Source organism: Myotis yumanensis, unplaced genomic scaffold, assembly GCF_028538775.1.
Source record: "Myotis yumanensis isolate MYYU_CA2020_CCGP unplaced genomic scaffold, mMyoYum1.0.hap1 SCAF_15, whole genome shotgun sequence".
Taxonomy (NCBI): domain Eukaryota; kingdom Metazoa; phylum Chordata; class Mammalia; order Chiroptera; family Vespertilionidae; genus Myotis; species Myotis yumanensis.
In genome coordinates this window covers 36,053,504-36,071,356 of record NW_027223766.1, presented here as the reverse complement: position 1 = coordinate 36,071,356, position 17,853 = coordinate 36,053,504, and the positions used below count along the sequence as shown (strand labels likewise).

At 35.6% G+C, this 17,853-nt stretch overlaps 1 protein-coding gene across 1 annotated transcript in view; it reads left to right on the top strand.

Moving 5' to 3' along the window:
* PKHD1L1 (PKHD1 like 1) overlaps positions 1-17,853 on the top strand; it is a 127,851-nt gene that overhangs the window by 95,895 nt on the left and 14,103 nt on the right. Inside the window, exons 60-71 of the mRNA XM_070392754.1 lie at positions 2,793-2,896; positions 3,820-3,949; positions 4,704-4,825; positions 6,382-6,472; positions 9,246-9,394; positions 9,477-9,599; positions 10,590-10,701; positions 10,781-10,897; positions 11,433-11,598; positions 13,799-14,031; positions 14,223-14,390; positions 16,490-16,647. Coding sequence (XP_070248855.1) covers positions 2,793-2,896; positions 3,820-3,949; positions 4,704-4,825; positions 6,382-6,472; positions 9,246-9,394; positions 9,477-9,599; positions 10,590-10,701; positions 10,781-10,897; positions 11,433-11,598; positions 13,799-14,031; positions 14,223-14,390; positions 16,490-16,647 — 1,673 coding nt within the window. The remainder of the gene's footprint in view (positions 1-2,792; positions 2,897-3,819; positions 3,950-4,703; positions 4,826-6,381; positions 6,473-9,245; positions 9,395-9,476; positions 9,600-10,589; positions 10,702-10,780; positions 10,898-11,432; positions 11,599-13,798; positions 14,032-14,222; positions 14,391-16,489; positions 16,648-17,853) is intronic.

The following is a 17,853-nucleotide window of genomic DNA, read 5'->3' as shown; positions in this document are numbered from 1 at the left end:
TCTCTAGGACTTATTTATCTTCTAGTTGTAAGTTTATGTCCTTAACCATCTCTCCCACTTTCCCCCCGCTCAGCCCCTGGTGACCACTATTCTACTCTGTTTTTACAAGTTCAGCTTTTTTTAATATTCCACATGTAAGTGATACCATATAGTATTTGTATTTCTCTGTCTGACTTACTTCATTGTAATGCCTTCAAGATACATGCACATTGTTGCAATTGGAGAGTTCCCGCTTTTTCGTAGCTGAATAATATTCTGTTGTTTACATATACCTCATCTTCCTTGTCCTATTTATCTGTTGATGGACACTCAGATTGTTTTCTTATTTTCACTATTGTGAATGAAGCAGCCACATATTATTTAATCTAGAAACATTTCAGAGTATAACTCTAAGACTTTTTAAAAAATATCTGTAGGTATCAGATTTAAAAATGATAATAGTTCCTTATCATCAAGTGATTGTTCAAATTCTTCCAGTTTATTCATCATTTTCCTTCTTTCCTTCCTCCCTCCCTTCCTTCCTTCATTCCTTCCTTTTTCCCTTCTCTTCCCTATCTTTCCTATCCCTTCCTTTTCTTCCCTTTCCTCCTTCCTTTGTGCTCTCTTTATTCAAATCAGGATCTAAATAAGATCCATGTTGCAATTGGTTATGAATCTTAAATGTCTCTGATTCATTTCTTTTTCCTTGCATTTTATTGATAAAAGGAAATGGGTCATTTGTCCTATAGTGTTTCCAACATTCTGGGATTTAGGGATTGCATTCCTAGAATTTAAGTTGTTTCTGTCTCACTTATATTTTCTATGCATGTGTAGGTTAGAACTAGAAAACTGATCAGATACAGATTCATTTTTTATGCAAGAACTCTTCATAGTTGATGGTATAATTTTTCATTAGTAAGCACATAATGTATAACTGTTTCTCCTTTTGAGATGTTAGCAGCCATTCATGATCATTGCCTGGATTAAACTACTGAGGTTTAAAATGGTGATATTTTAATTATACTGTTCCCTCATTTATAATCTAGAATATCTCTATAAAGAGAAGCTCCTCCAAACAATTATTTGACTACTTTGAGGGACAGTTTATATAGGAAATGTAAGAAATATGCTTGATTCTTTCCCCTTGTTAACTCCAAAGGTGACAAGTTTTTATTTGTTTTGTGTTTTTTTGTTTGTTTTTTTCCAATATGAATTTTTTTCTTTATTAATTAAGGTATTACATATGTGTCCTTATCCCCCCACCACCCCAACCTCCCAACTCATGCCCTCACCCCCCTGGTGTCTGTGTCCATTGGTTATGTTTATATGCATGCATACAAGTCCTTTGGTTGATCTCTTCCCCTTACCCCCACCCTCCCCTACCTTCCCTCTGAGGTTTGATGGTATGATCGATGCTTCTCTGTCTCTGGATCTGTTTTTGTTCATCAGTTTATGTTGTTCATTATATTCCACAAATGAGTGAGATCACGTGATAGTTATCTTTCTCTGACTGGCTTATTTCACTGTTTTGTTTTTTATTAGTGACATGATACAAGATTTCAGGCATTGGGCTAAACATTTGCACATATGATCTCATTTAATACCCATCGTACTATGGCATAAATATTGCCCCCCTTTTAATTTTTTTATTTTGCAATTACAGGTGTACAGCACAGTACAGGCACTTATATAACTTACTAAGTGATTCACCTAAGAAGTCTAGCACTCACCTGACATCGTACATAATTATTACAATGTTGTCCCTCTTTTCAAGATAAAGATAAAGAAATAGATGATTAGAGGGGTAAATTGCTCTAGTAATCCATGTCTGTCTCACTTAAAGTCCCAAGATGAGCCCTATTCCCATGACAACCTTTCCCAGCTCCTATTGTTTTGTGATGTAAATGAAGAAAACACAGCAATGGCTTTGTAGGCCCACATGGTCTGTGATAACCATTTCTTCTCTGTCTTTATTATATTAACCTTATGTTCCCCACTATACCGGTTTTTTCCTTCTCGTGCAAAATAACTCCTCTCTAATGCATTTTATTAAATATCAGTTTTGAAGCAAGGACTATATCTTACTGGTTTCTTACCAGCCATGGATCTCTGTGCCTCAGTTTTCTTCCATAAAAGATAGGAGTAATAAAAGTTCCTAACTCATAGGATGTTGCATGAGAATTAAACCACCCACTGCCAGCAGTTAGTACAGCGTTGGCACAGAGCAATCCCTCATGGGCTGTTTTTGCTGTTATTACTAATCTATGAAATTGGCTTTTGTCAGCTCAGTGGTACTTATGATAAACTGATGAGCAGATAGTTGGCAGTGCATATTCTAGAGAGGTTATGTAAAGATAATGCCCGGAAAGGCTCTTTAGAACATCAAAATGGAAATGTCACGTGAATTATATCTCATGCCTTATGTCATATATTCTCAACGGGGACAATATCACCACCAAGGGGTGAAGTTGGTCCTTGAGGGATAAAAATACCCTTAGTTAACGCAATGGTTTGTAGTCCGACAAAGGGCCACCATACATTAACAGATGCATAGTATATCTGTGTTATTAAAACTTCATGGGGAGGGGAAGCTATTAGGAAAAAATGCCTAAGAAGGCTCTGGGGGGTAGTGAAAAAAAAAGTTCAGAAATACTGCCTCATTTAGATTAAAGGAGCAATGAAAAACTAATGAGATTCCCATGAAAGAGTTGAAAACAAGTTTGTAATGGGAAAAATTACAGCTTTTGTAGATTTTTAAAAAATGTTTTATATTTTTTCAAGAAAAAATGAATTTAACTGCCCCCTTCCCACAGGAAATGCAAGGATAAGTGATGTGGAATTTTATCACAGTGGCCAGGAAGGCTTCAGGGACAGCACGGACCCACGATATGCTGTCACGTTTCTTAACCTAGGACAGGTTTGTACTTTATGTTGAATTTTTGCATATATCCAAAGTAAAATATTTTGATTTTGATTTGATTTTCATTTATCTTTACTAAATAGACATAGCTTATGATTACTAAGACTATGATATAATATAATACAACTTTCTTAGATGTATTCCCATTAACTGTTTTAGACTCATAGTAGCATTTCATTCTACCCATTTCATGCATTTATTTAGGGTAAGTTAAATAAAAATAGAAAAAGGAGCAGAGAAGGTGAAAGGATTGACCATCTATAATAGCACCTAACATCTTCACTTTATTTTGAAATACCAAACATATTTCCAGTTTCTATTAAACAAAGTGAGTATTGCTTAAATTTTTCAGATGAAAAATACCTATGTCTGTGTATCCATGTCTCTGTCAAAGCGGGAACATAAATATTCTGTGAGGGCTGGTGATTTAAGAAAAATGAGAGCTTATTTCTTGTGGAAATAAAAAGTAATCTTGTAGGTTTGAAATTGAAACCCCTAACCTACTCATTGACTAGTTCCAATCGAAAGTTGAGTCATAACTCCTTGCCTAGAATGTCAAATTTTGAAGAAAAAGAAAATCTCTGTTAATCGTATAGTAAACTAACTATTTTGAAAAAATAAATTTTAGTACCTTAGCATTTTATAGGTAATGATAGAAATATAAATGCATAGCAAAGTGAGAATTTTTTACCTGCATTTAAAATAAGCATACTTTATTTTTTGCTTTATTTAATCATAATATATGTGGACATTTCCCAGGATTAAAAGACCTGCTGGGAAATCATCTCTTTTTATGGAATATAAATTGAGTATTTTATTTATCAAGGTGTGTTTCCTGAAAATCACCTACTTCGAATTTTTCCTTTAAATATATTTTCATTTTATTTTTTAAATATTCACTGAATCCTAATGTTTTATAGATTCAAGAACGTGGCTCATCTTACATTCGAGGCTGTGCTTTTCACCATGGCTTTTCCCCAGCAATCGGTGTGTTTGGGACAGATGGATTGGACATAGAAGATAACATCATTCACTTTACAGTGGGGGAAGGTAAGAGAATAATATTTTGGTACTAATAACTTATCTTTCTGAGACAGTCTTATCTGTAAGCTCTAGGGCCACGCTGTCCAGCTGATCTTTCTTCGAGAATGGAAATGGTTGATAACTGTGCTATTATGGTAATTTCTAAAGCATAAGTGGCCATTGAGCACTTGAAATATGACTAGTGTGACTGAGGAACTGGATTTTTAATTTTAATTGTACTTAATTTAATCATACTTACTTTACATGTAAGTAGTCATGTAAAGTAGGCTATGGATACCATGGTGGATAGTAGAGCTCAAGAGGAATTATTTACCAAACCCCAATCTTATGAGAGTTATCTAATACCAATAGTTTAAATTACTATGACTTTTAAAATACTCCTCAGATGTCAATCAAAAAGCTTATTCACTAGTAAGGGTTATTTGATAAAAATTATATTTGATTTTAGGGGGTTATTCTTTCTTAAATGTCATTAAAGAATATAATACAAACTTTTAAAATATGTATGTAATTATTTATGTATTTGTTAAATCCTGAGGTAGAACCTGTGAACCCACATATTTAACAAGCACCCAGAAGATCCTAATTCAGGTAGTCTATTAAAGAGGTGGAGTTTCACTATCAGAGTTCAGAGGGCTCAATTTAAAATCTAAGGGATTCAATTATCAGACTTAAACTAGAAAACTAATTTTCCCCATAGACATCACCCATAATACTTATTACAAATGTACATGTATTGGGGGGATTTATTTTTTTCCAGGCATAAGAATATGGGGGGATGCCAACAGAGTCCGAGGAAACTTGGTTGCACTTTCGGTTTGGCCAGGAACCTATCAGAACAGAAAAGATTTAAGTTCAACTCTCTGGCATGCAGCAATTGAGGTAATGCAAACAAACTTATAATTATACAAAATTATAACTTCCTTATTGAAGATTATAATTTCTGTAGAAATTATAAATCTCAAAATATTATTGAAAACTCTTTCTTCCTTAAAGATTGATGAATTAGTAAAATGAACTAATTAAAGGACTGAATGAACTTTCTTAAAAGATAATGTGAGCTCCAACAGCCATTGGATTTTTCTTTGTGTTGATGCCCACTAGTTTAAATAGTTCTCTTATATTTTTGCTTCTCTAACATTAATTATTGCTCTCAGGTTACAGTACAGGGTCTCTGTGCTGCTAACTGACTGAGTGCCTTGCACATATTACTACTTGACTCTGGATTTAGTTTCCTTCCAAATGGAAAATTATAATAACAGCCTATAGAATCTCTGCAACCCTTTTCTCATCTATGGGTTTTTATTCTATATGCAAGGTTATTTACTCTTATCTAACATTACTATTGGACCCTTCTTTATTCCCATGAAATTTCTTCCATTACTATTGGTCTTTATTTAGATGCGGAATGATATTGTAAATGAAAATAGTACAGAGAAAGGATCTAGAGGAAATATGGCTTCCTCTTGTTTTTATTTTAGTCACCTAAGCCGTAGGAACAAAACAGAATTACAAATAGCTCTCTTTGAAAGATGGGATAAGGATTGGGCTTTGATTTTGTGCAACTATTAATATCACCTTACAGTAAAATGTGAAACCTGGAACTTAGTATATATTTATGAGGTAATAATGTTCTCTTTCATCTATTTATAAATGTTTGAATGTAATAAAATGTTAATTCCTGTTCTTTAAAGTTATCTGTATCATTTTAAATAAAAGGTACTTACTTACTTTTATGAATACCATTTGACTATTTTATTATAATCTTTAAAAATAGGGTGTTTAGTGTGCTTTAAATAATCGAGGTTTTAAATGTTTTGCTGACATTATAGACAAGAACTAGACCTTCTGTACTTTGTACTTTTCATTTTCTACCACTTTGACTTGGCTCATAAAATTGCTTAGTCATTACTTAATACTCGTGCTACCCAGTTTTTTAATATAGCAGATTTTATTTAAAGTATTGAATGCCCCTATTGAATCTTATAGTCCATTGTAATTGCCTCGGTTGTCTTGTTTTTAATAAATCAAATTGGTAACAGAATATAACCAAAAAGAGTGACAAAATATTTGTAACCTTGCTATAATACTGGAATTTAGCCTATAGCTTATAAATATTGAACCACATCCAGTGGATTTTATTACTGAAATAAAAAATAATCCCTTTAATGCATTTTCCTAAGAAGTCTAAGGTATAAAAAAATAAATAATCTCTTCAATGTATTTTTCTGAGAAGTCGAGTGATGGTTTTATACCAAGAACCCAGGGTAATATCAATACTTCATTTGTAATATAAGTTTGAATGGAGTGAATACTGAATTAAAATTTTCCTCCTGAAAGTATAGTCATAATTAGACATCTTGTGTGTTGCCTACTGGCTCTCATTTTCTAATTGTGAAAGAGCCTGACCCAAAGCAATTTCTTTGTCATTACACTAGATAAATAGAGGGACCAATACAGTCTTACAGAATAACGTCGTGGCTGGATTTGGAAGGGCGGGATACCGCATTGACGGGGAGCCTTGCTCAAGTAAGTCTTTTGACCGAGAGTCACTAAAACTAGGAAATAATTTGTCCCAATTCGTTAAAAATAAATTGTTGTCAGTTCAATATGTGATATATCCTCTCTGTGGGCACTGAAAGGACTCAACAAGGCAAATTATTGCAAGATACCCTTGGGTCTAAAGAAAAAATGGATAGGCTTTTAAAGACAACTATTTTCCACGTTTATGATCCCAAACCTCTAACAGCAATTTCAGTTCCTGATTTGGCTGGTATTGGAACAGGGAGTACCTCATCCCACTTTCATAAAACGAAATGTAGAGACAGATGCTATAGGGGTGTGCCACTATTCCATGCGTCTGCTTTATAAAGGAATAAATGCTCACTGTTTCTGTGTTAAAACCTGAAAGCATGGAAAGCAAAGGACATGAACACACAGTTCTCAGATATATTCCCATCAGATTAGCAAAAGTCAAGAACTAACTGAACAATTACTCTGTTGGCAAGACTGTAGGGAAACAGGAACATTTGCACGTTGCTGCTTGAAGGACAAAACTATGTAACCTACAGAGGGAATCTGGCAATAGCTACCAAAGTGATAGAGGCATTTACCTTTGGTCAGCGTTTCTACTCTGGTAATATAACTAACAGTTGCCTCTGTAAGAGAAAACATTTGTAAACAAGGCTATTCATCACAGCGTTTTGTGTACTAGCAGAAACCTGAAAGCTACCTGTGTCCAATAACTGTGGGCTCTTAAACGAAGCTCAACATTGAACACCAGGCCCCTGTCAAAGAATAAAAAAGATACATACCACGTATTGATATGGGGATGCTAAAGTGATAAAAAGAAAATTTCAGAACAGTATACATGATACTGTTTTGTGTATATGTTTTGTGGGGAAAAGGGAAGAAAACAAGAACATATGTGTTATGTGTGTTTACATAAAGAAACACAAAGTGTAAAAACAGAGACATAGAAATTGAGTGGGAACAGGATCACTGGTGACTTATTATTGTCTATTTATAACCTTTTGATTTTTCAACAAAGTAAAAGAATTATCAGATCCAAAAAGTGAAAGAAATAATAGAACTTAAGGCTTTGTCTCCTAAGAAACTTACTTAGTTAAAGGTAATGGGATTTTTCCTCTGAAAAATTTATATTCCTTCTACAGTTTTTTTTCTCAGCATAGTTATTTTCAAGATTCTTTAAATCAGCATTTTTTGTATAAATTCAAAACTTATTGGGCTTATCCTAATTTTATTCTTGTGCAAGATACATTTTGAAGGGATAAACCTACCTAACTTATTTTTTGATATATGCTCTTATTAAATATTTTAGTTCCCAATAGCTTCCAGTAGCTTTTCTTTGACTTAAAATGTAAATATATGCAATTTCTCTATAACTTCTTTGAAGTGTTGTGTGGTTTTTTGAAAATCAAAACATGACCTGTGAATATGAATATATACTAATACGTGATATCATGTCATGAATTTTTTACTGACAATATTGATATTCCTAAATAATTGAGAGTGTCTATAGGAGTTTTTAGATTTCAAGCACTGAAACATGAAACATCACAGAGGAATTCAGAGTTTAAGTTCCTGGAATGGGACATCAACCTATCAAATTCATCTCCCAGACAATGAGCAGCTAGGATGCTGGGAAGGGAGGAGCCATGCTTGCCCATTAGTTACCTTGTGTGGAAACAAGAAAGAGACATGCAAACAGCTTCTTATGAAGAAAACAAAATAGAACCCTGGGAAACCATCATCAAAATGTCAATCTCAAAGGACTGGGAAAAATGGAAAAGCAATAGAAGATAAGATGAAGTCAGATCCTTGGGGACTAAGTATAATTTAGGGGTGGCTCTGCTCTTTATAGGAAATCTTCAAATTTATGCATGGTGAGGAAGGGGTTATTAAGGTTACTGATCTGATTTGGAGGTACATAAAATTTTCATTAAAATCTACATCAATTATCCTGTATATTAATTATGAATATAGTTTCCATTTATTGAGGCTATTTCATTTCATTTTGAAACAACCCTGACAGAGGCTTGGTATATATATATATAGAAACTAAAGTCCAACGAGGTTGAATAACTTTGCAAACATCATGAATAGATTAATTCAACAAATATTTAATGAATAGCTACCTCTGCATTACCTTCTAAGCTCCAGGAATATGGCGGTCAGTGAGCTTCTGTCATGAAGCTTATATTATAGTAAGAGAGAAGGTGGATGTCATAATAAAGTCAAATAAGTCATAATATCAAGCGAAGAAAGTTCTAATTGCTATGCAAAGTGACTGAGGTGCTACTTTGGATCAGGTGGTCAGAGAAAGCCTTCTAAAGAAGTAATATTTAACTTGAAAATGGAATGACCAGAGGAACTGCCAGTACAAAGGTCGGCAGGGGAAGCGTTTTACAGCCAGCCAGTGGTGCCATTGTGTTTCAAGTTCAGCCTTGTTTCAATCCAATTGCATGCTCTTTCTAATGAAATTCGTGTTCAGTTTTATCAGATACAATAAGTTAAGGGTGCTAACGCTAAACCAAACTTTTGCAAATGAGCATACAATTATTCTAGATAACAGAAAAGGGACAATTTAGATGAGAATAAACACCAACTAGAGTAAATCATAAATGACTGAACCATGAAAATATTTGTTCATCTTGTTAAAATTTATGTCAAAATTATATATTGAATTTTTAAAAGAATTTGAACTTTGACTGACACTGCTTACAAAACTATATGACATGATTTATAATCTTAATTATCTCATTTTGTGTTTCCATCCAAGGTCTGACTAACCCCCTGGAAAAGTGGTCTGACAATGAGGCTCATGGGGGTTTATATGGCATCTATATGAACCAGGACGGCCTTCCTGGATGTTCTCTCATACAGGGATTTACCATTTGGATGTGCTGGGATTATGGAATTTATTTTCAGGTAAGTTCATAGAAGATCATGACTGTTTGTTTTCTTTTATGATTGTGTTTTGTACTTATGTAAACTATAAATTGTATTACAGACCACAGAGAGTGTGTATATCCATAACGTGACTCTGGTTGACAATGGAATGGCCATTTCTTCAATGATTTATATGCCAGCTGCCATATCTCACCAAATTTCCAATAAAACAGTGCAAATTAAGGTAAGACATGAATACAGCCACATGAAAAGAGTAAACTTATTGGAGGATTAATATAAACAACCTCCTTGACTTCTACCCCAGCTAGCCCAAACCTCCTACCTTTGCTCTCATTGACTTCTCCTAGGAAGCTTTCTATACTTCCCTTTGCTCCCCAGTTCCTTCACCTCTTCTTCTTTTTTTTTTTTTTTTTTTTTATCCTCACCTGAGGATATGTTTCCATTGATTTTTAGAGAGAGGGAAAGACAGAAATATCATTGTAAGAGAAACACATTGATTGGTTGCCTCCTGCATGCACCCCCAGGTGGTGGGGGGAGGAGCCTGCAACCGAGGTATGGGCCCTTGACTGGAATTGAACCTGAGACCCTTCAGTCCACAGGCCCACGCTCTATTCACTGAGCCAAACCGGCCAGGGCCCCTCACCTCTTCTTGATTATCACCTGCTAACTTTGCCCCAGTTAGTTACATTTTCATTCCTTCTATGAATTTTTTCCTGAAGCAGTTTAGGTAGCTTAAGTCACTCCCTCCTCTTCTTGTTCCTATTGTTTCCTGGACATAATGTATATCTAGAAACAGAACATGTCATTATATATAATTGTCTACAATTCAGGGGTCCTCAAACTACAGCCCTCGGGCCACATGCAAATACAAATATTGTATTTGTTCCCGTTTTGTTTTTTTACTTCAAAATAAGATATGTGCAGTGTGCATAGGAATTTGTTCATAGTTTTTCTTTAAACTATAGTCCGGCCCTCCAACGGTCTGAGGGACAGTGAACTGGCCCCCTGTTTAAAAAGTTTGAGGACCCCTGGTACATATCCATCTTCCCTTTGCCACTTTGAGTCATTCCACCCTTTTTCATCTGGGTTTAATGATCCATTTCTGAAACTTATAGATTGTATTTTGCAATAGTGCAATTCAGTATTACCAATTATTGTGTTTTCTCTTAGCAGTAGCTATTATTAAAGCTGTATTGTTTGAATTTTTTCACAGAGCTCATTAATTGTTGGAAGTAGCCCTGAATTCAATTGCTCTGATCTCCTAACAAATGATGATCCCAATATTGAACTTTCTGCTGCCCATCGGAGTTCTAGACCTCCATCAGGTAGAAAATTAGGAATTTAATTTTGGTGTTCATATGAGTGCACTTTCAAGTTTCATCAACTGCCTTCTTTCTATGAAAGGAGGGAGAAGCGGGATTTGCTGGCCCACCTTTGCTTCAGTACATAACATGGCACCCCGGAAGCCTCACGCAGGGATCATGAGTTACAACGCCATCAGTGGCCTTTTGGATGTTTCAGGCAAGTTTACACATAGTCCTTGACACATCTCAATTAAGTGCTATAAAGAGTACATAGAGTATAACTAATAATGTTTCATTGTTAGTAAAAAAAAATGATTTAAATGGATGTGTATATGAATCTGCTCAATATAACAAGAAAATAAATCAGAGTCCATTTCAAGAATGGAGTAATGGGGCTGATTGAGCTAGGCTTATTAACATGCTAAAACTCACAGAGTTCCCTAGAGCACAAGGAGAGTGAGCCCTAACATGCAAGCACTTTTCAGATCTGCTAGTACCACAATTGCCCTTGTCCCATTGGCCAAAACAAGTTACATGGCCAAGCACAGAGAAATATGGAAATGACTACTCAGTGGTGTTGATATAGGGAGACAACAATCTACCACATATGGTGGTGGATTCATCTTCCATGTAAGGTAAGACCTTCATGTTCAAGGTAGTATTAAATTATGTGTCTGCTGGAATGTACATGAAATGCAACTCTACCACTTCCTCTATAGAAAGTAATTATTTTTCTATTATTTACATTTCAGGTTCAACATTTGTTGGATTCAAGAATGTTTGTTCAGGTGAAACTAATGTGATATTCATTACTAACCCTTTAAATGAGGATTTACAGCATCCAATCCATGTGAAGAACATACGGCTGGTTGACACTATTGAAAAAGCAAAAATATTTATACATAGGCCTGATATAAGGTAAAATATATGAAAACCCAGTTTTCTTCCTCTCTTCATAGTTCTCCATGGCCTTTTCCCCTGCCATAGAGCTGGGAAAGTTGCTCTGTTAAAATAACTGTGTGTTTTTTTGTTTTGTTTTTTTGTTTGTTTTTGTTTTTTGTTTTGTTTTTTTTTTTAATATATTTTATTGATTTTTTACAGAGAGGAAGGGAGAGAGAGAGTTAGAAACATCGATGAGAGAGAAACATCGATCAGCTGCCTCCTGCACATCTCCTACCGGGGATGTGCCCGCAACCCAGGTACATGCCCCTGACCGGAATCGAACCTGGGACCCTTCAGTCCGCAGGCCGACGCTCTATCCACTGAGCCAAACCCGTTTCGGCTAACTGTGTGTTTTTTATCAGCATTCTGAAAATTAAGACAAATGCATCTGTGTTTTCAGTTAAGTTGAATATATGTATATTTTCTTATACTGTTTTTTCCCGTGCATTATATTTACTTAATTGTTTTTTTAGAGAGAGGGGAACAGAGAGAGAGAGAAAACATCAATTTGTTGTTCCACTTATTTTATGCATTCATTGGTTGCTTCTTGTATGTGCCCTAATCAGAGATTAAACCCACAACCTTGGTGTATTGGGATGATGCTCTAACCAACTGACCTACCCAGCCAGGACTCCAGGCATTGTAAATAACGCTATCATTAAACATAAGAGGCAGAAATGGGGTTAGAAGTGTGCTGTACATAAGTATCTCCCCATTTGGAACGAGAGACATTTCTAACATTTCTTTGATTTTCATTAACTTTTTTGAGACATTTCTAACATTTCTTTGATTTTCATTAACTTTTTTGTTTCCCGTTGCTCTCCAAGTGTCTTATCTCATGCACTCCAACATTTTGTTGGAAATTTAATGTCTGTCCTTATAATCACTGTGACTGAGAGTATGTGGAAACTTAGAGCAGTGATTTTTCAGTCGCAAAGGTCAGGTCAGAATATTTGTAGAAGCTGAACCACCTCCATCCTAAGTCTTAAAAGAATATAGTCAATAATTGCTACTGTTCATAAGTGCTGCAGACTAGGAATTTAGGTGTAAGGCAGCAGTGGAGGTAAGAAATTTTCTATTAGAGATCTTTGTCCATTTTCAGCATAAGGAAAAGACAATGAAAAATGCTGCCAGACATCTCTTCAGAGAAATGCAATGCTTCATAAATAGTTTGACTTCATCTGATTTTGTTTTGATGATAGCCCCACAGCTTTTCTCTATGGCTGCTCTCCTTCCCTTTGAGAGGATTCCCTCAATAACTAACTTGAACAAAAGTCCACATCTCAGCCTGTTCCTTTGGAAGCTGAAATCAGAGAGAGCCCCAAGCTGTAGTATGAGTGCCACTAGGCACCTACCCACGGACTTATTTACAAAACAATGTATAGTACATTGCAAATCGAGCAGCTTTTTTATTGTAACCAATTAACAATCCATACTCCAGGTGGCCCAAGATGAAAGCAGAATACCATCCGTGGTTGAACTGCATTGTGAATTGTTAGTATTTCGTCTCTTACAGTTTGGGTGTCTACAGAATGCTTACTAAAATGTGCAGCATAAAAACCATAATTCAAGTACATCTGTTTGCATTTACATAGGCAAAAGTCTATGAGAATAAATACTAAATCTGCAGTTTGTGATGATTCTAAGAGCTTAAGATAAGAAGGTGAAGGGGACTGAATTTTTACTAAGTACCTAGATGACTTCATAGTAAGCATATAATACTTTTATAATATTTAAAGACCCATTTTAAAAAAGAGAAGGAAAGGAAAAAATAAGAAAGACTTTCCTGCCAACACAGGAATTTTTTATGTCCTGAGCAGTAGAGTAATGTTAGTATATCATGAGCTATTCACAAATATGAAATTTATTATTCAAGAAAATATGAAACAACAAAATGGAATTCTAATTTTATATCCCACCGGTATAACTTGTCCTTTTGAAATGTTAATGAATTCATAATAGACCAAATCAACGCAATGGAAAACAGGTCTCACTACAATGCACATTACATATGCTACTGGGTCCTACTTTAAATCCTGTCTGAAAAGATAAGATTCAATCAATCAAATTTTTTTGGATACTCTCTTATCAAATACTCAAGTATACTCAAATGCTCCCTAAAAATAGGGAGGAACACTAAATCTAAGTATTCATACATTTGACCTTTTCTCCACAGGAAGGTGAATCCATCTGATTGTGTAGACATGGTTTGTGATGCCAAAAGAAAATCTTTTCTCAGAGATATGGATGGCTCCTTTCTGGGGAATTCTGGTTCAGTGATACCTCAATCAGAATATGAATGGAATGGAAATAGCCAATTTGGAATTGGAGACTACAGAATTCCAAAGGTTATGCTCACATTCCCAAATGGAAGTAGAATTCCTGTCACTGAGAAAGCACCTTATAAAGGTTTGTTGGATATTCTGTTAGTTCTCAAACTTGTGAAACAAGATATATCTTTTCTTTTTAATGGCTGCTGTACTCAACCAATAGTGTATTTCCTACTTAGTAATGTTACATAACAAGAAAAAGATAGTACGTGGATGCTTTTGCAAAGAGATTTCTTTTCATTGCTAAAACGTATATACCTATGTTTCTAGGAATTATTAGAGATTCAACCTGTAGATACATTCCAGAATGGCAGAGCTATCGGTGCTTTGGGATGGAATATGCAATGATGGTCATTGAAAGCCTGGATTCTGACACCGAAACTCGAAGACTCTCACCTGTGGCTATAGTGAGCAGTGGTTATGTAGATCTCATTAATGGTAGGTGTTCAATGTCAACAAACTAAGATTACTCAAAGCATTCACTATTTAGTGCATGCATAGAGATATCTCATAAATTATTATCACAGAAAACTAGCAAACATCTGTGCCTCCCATTTGTAAGAAAGATCTATGTATAAGAGAGAGATACTTGACTTTTCAGCAGTTTCCCGTATTAGAAAGCCAGAGCAGTGATTCGAAATTGAGCACTAGAAGAAGAAAGAGAGGAAAGTTATTTGTTGAGTGATCTTCATACTTATAAATATTTTTAAGAAAAAGTTGGCCTGAGTGTCTCCAAAATGACAATTTGCCTCTCATAAATTAAAAAAATGATAATGAATCTGAACAACCAATGGGGCCGGGCTGCCTGTCACTACTTGAGCCAAGTAAGCAGAGACAAGGTTGAATTATATATGAGTGTTTATTCTAATACTTCCAGCAGTATGGGAGAGCACAGGTCATCCATGAAAATCTGCTCTACCCCTCCCCATAAGCCAGCTGCTTATATTGGGTAGGACAAAGATTACACGGGGAATTACAGGCCTGGGGAAGTAGGCAGGGTTACAGGTTACAAGCATTGCAGGCTGGGTGAGGGTTGCAAAGGAAAGGGACCTCCGGGACTAGATTGTTTCAGCAACAAGGTCATTAATCTTTTCATGATGATAGGCAGTTCTTAGAAAAGGAGAATGGACTACATTCTAAGGTTAACTCCCATGTCCCAGGGTGTACAACTCTCAGCCAGGTTAGAATGTGCTTTCTCTAATCAGAACAGAACAATCCTAGTTAACAGAACATGACTAATATTTCTTACAACTATAGTTAGTCCCCACTATTCTATTTCTGCCCCTAACAATAATATATTATTTGGAATACTTGAGAACAAATACTCTCAGCCTACTCATTTTTTATTTTCATGAATCCTTAGAAGACTTAATCTTGAAATGATGTGTTTTGTTTTCATTTCTGAAATGAAATTTGAGATACACTGGACTAGGTGGCTTTTGTCACTCTAAATTTTTCATTTTATATGTAGAAATTTCTGTTTGTTTAAAACCCCACAAAGAAGGTTTATTTAAAGACAGGATTTATATTTTGGATGCTTAGGGAAAGTTTATGTTCTGCTTGAGTTGCAGAAGTTTATATTGATTTAAAATTTGATTGAAGTCAGTTGTAAATATTTATGATAAGTTCAAGTAAGCCAGGAAATTGAGCAATGCTAATGAATAAATACATGAAGAAAATTCATCATTCTGAACCTCACTCAATGTTCATCCCAGCCACTGTAAAACTGAAGTGAAATAGAGAAGTTGGCTACAAAAGTCATGGTATACCTGTTCTAGAAAGGTCTAGATTCAGTTAGAGAAGCATCCACTGTCTTTTGGCTTTCTAGAGAGTTTATTAGAGTGTCATTTCTCAGATTGCTTCAGTTAATTAATGATGTTGACCTTCCAGTACTACCTATAATCACACTCTTTAACAAAAATATATTAAAATAACAGTGGAGGGCAAAGACAATAAAAAACATACTTAAGAGTTTGTTGAATTTACAAATTAACTGATGAACAAATGAGTATAAGAAAGAGTTAATGAATCAATGGTTTAGACATAGAAATATACCTGTTTCTAGTTACAGTTCAGGCTCTATTTTTAACAACTTAACTCTGTTACAGCATATTTCTCAGCAGAGTCTGAGAAAGTTTGTTCCCCACCCAAACTCACATTTGATAGGTAGGAGAAAGGATGAAGCATTTTCTTCCTTACTATGTGGCCTAAGCTTAAATATGATTATTAAAGTAGAGAACCATGCAAATCTAGTATTTCTTCATTGACTTTCTAGTACAAATCCTCAATACATTAGTTTGCCCGTCTTAACTTGGGCAGTGTAAAATTATGGTAAGTGAGAGGAGTTGCTTCCCTGCCTTCCTATTTAAGCCAAGGTGTGAGAAATAGCTTAGATCTCTGGATAGAAGGGTGGAAGGATAAAGGATGTAAATGTTGAACTTCATCACTGCCATTTCTTTTTAGTGCAATTACTTGTCACACTTTGCACTAATGACATTCATCATAGGAAACATGAATTTCATTTTTTGTGGATTTAGGCCCACAGGATCATGGTTGGTGTGCCGGATACTCCTGCCAGAGAAGACTGTCCCTGTTTCACAGCATTGTGGCTCTGAACAAATCTTACGAAGTTTACTTCACTGGCACTAGTCCTCAGAATCTTCGACTGATGTTGCTTAACGTGAAGCACGACAAGGTAAGGCAAGATGGAAATAATTGCTTGAGAGTTATTGGTGTTATTACTTGCGTATATTTCTATCTGCTAAGGACTTTATCTCCTCCCCTGTTCTCTTGAACATCGTCAGCCATAGCTTCTTTTCAAGGATCATCAGGGTACTACCAAGAATACTGTTAGCCCAGATAGTTTCATCAGCCTGAGAGCACATAAGAATACCAAACATCTCGCCCCCATATGCACTTGATTCATATATGAGGCATGACACTGGGGCCTATGATTTGTGTGATTAGGAAGGAAACCTGAATTTTTACATAAAAAATAGTGCACATCCAAAATGGTCACTGGAATTACATATTTATTCTTCCATGCTGTTATTATTTATATGTGTCAGAAATACACCTTTGGACTTTAGGATCATAGCACATTATTGAAAATATCATCATTAATGTCAGATCTTTCCTATAAACAATTCAGCTGAGGTGATTAAACTTAAATATACTATATGTCATTGGGAAAGAGTTTGAGGTTAAGCAGTAGTGTCATAATTTAGATTTTTTTCTAAGGGCATGAGACGTGAACATCTAAGAGTATTAGGAATGTGAAGAAAGGATACTGATGAGATGAAGCAGAGAGAGGAGTAATGAAAGGAGACCCACCCCTTCTCAGGTGACAGCAATCACAGTTTTTCGGTTGCTCAAGGTAAAACCTGGAATCTATTCTTGATTCTTCTCTTTCTCTCACATTCCTCATCCAATCCATCTGCAAAACCAGTTGAGTCTCCCTCCCTAATCTCCAGAATCTGAGCACTTCTCACCACCTCCACTGCTACCATCCAGTTTGAGCCAACATTATCTCTTCCTTGGATGAAGGCGATTGCCTCCCAACTCCCCCTCCTGCTCTATCTTTGCCCCTCTTCTGTCTATTCTCACCCAGTAACCACAGAGGGACTCTCAAAATGTAAGCCGGTTAGATCATTCCTCTGCCCCAAACCCTACAATAATTTCCCTATTGGTCTTTGCCCAAGAGTCAGAGTCCTCACAGGGGCTTTAAATACAGTTCCTCATGTTGCCTCTCAGCTCCTCCTCCTGCTCTATCTTTGCTACTATATATACTAGTAGCTCTATCGTTGCTACTTCAGAACTGTAATGTTGCTACTGTTATGAATCGTAATGTAAATATCTGATATGCAGGATGGTCTTAAGCGACCCCTGTGAAAGGGTCGTT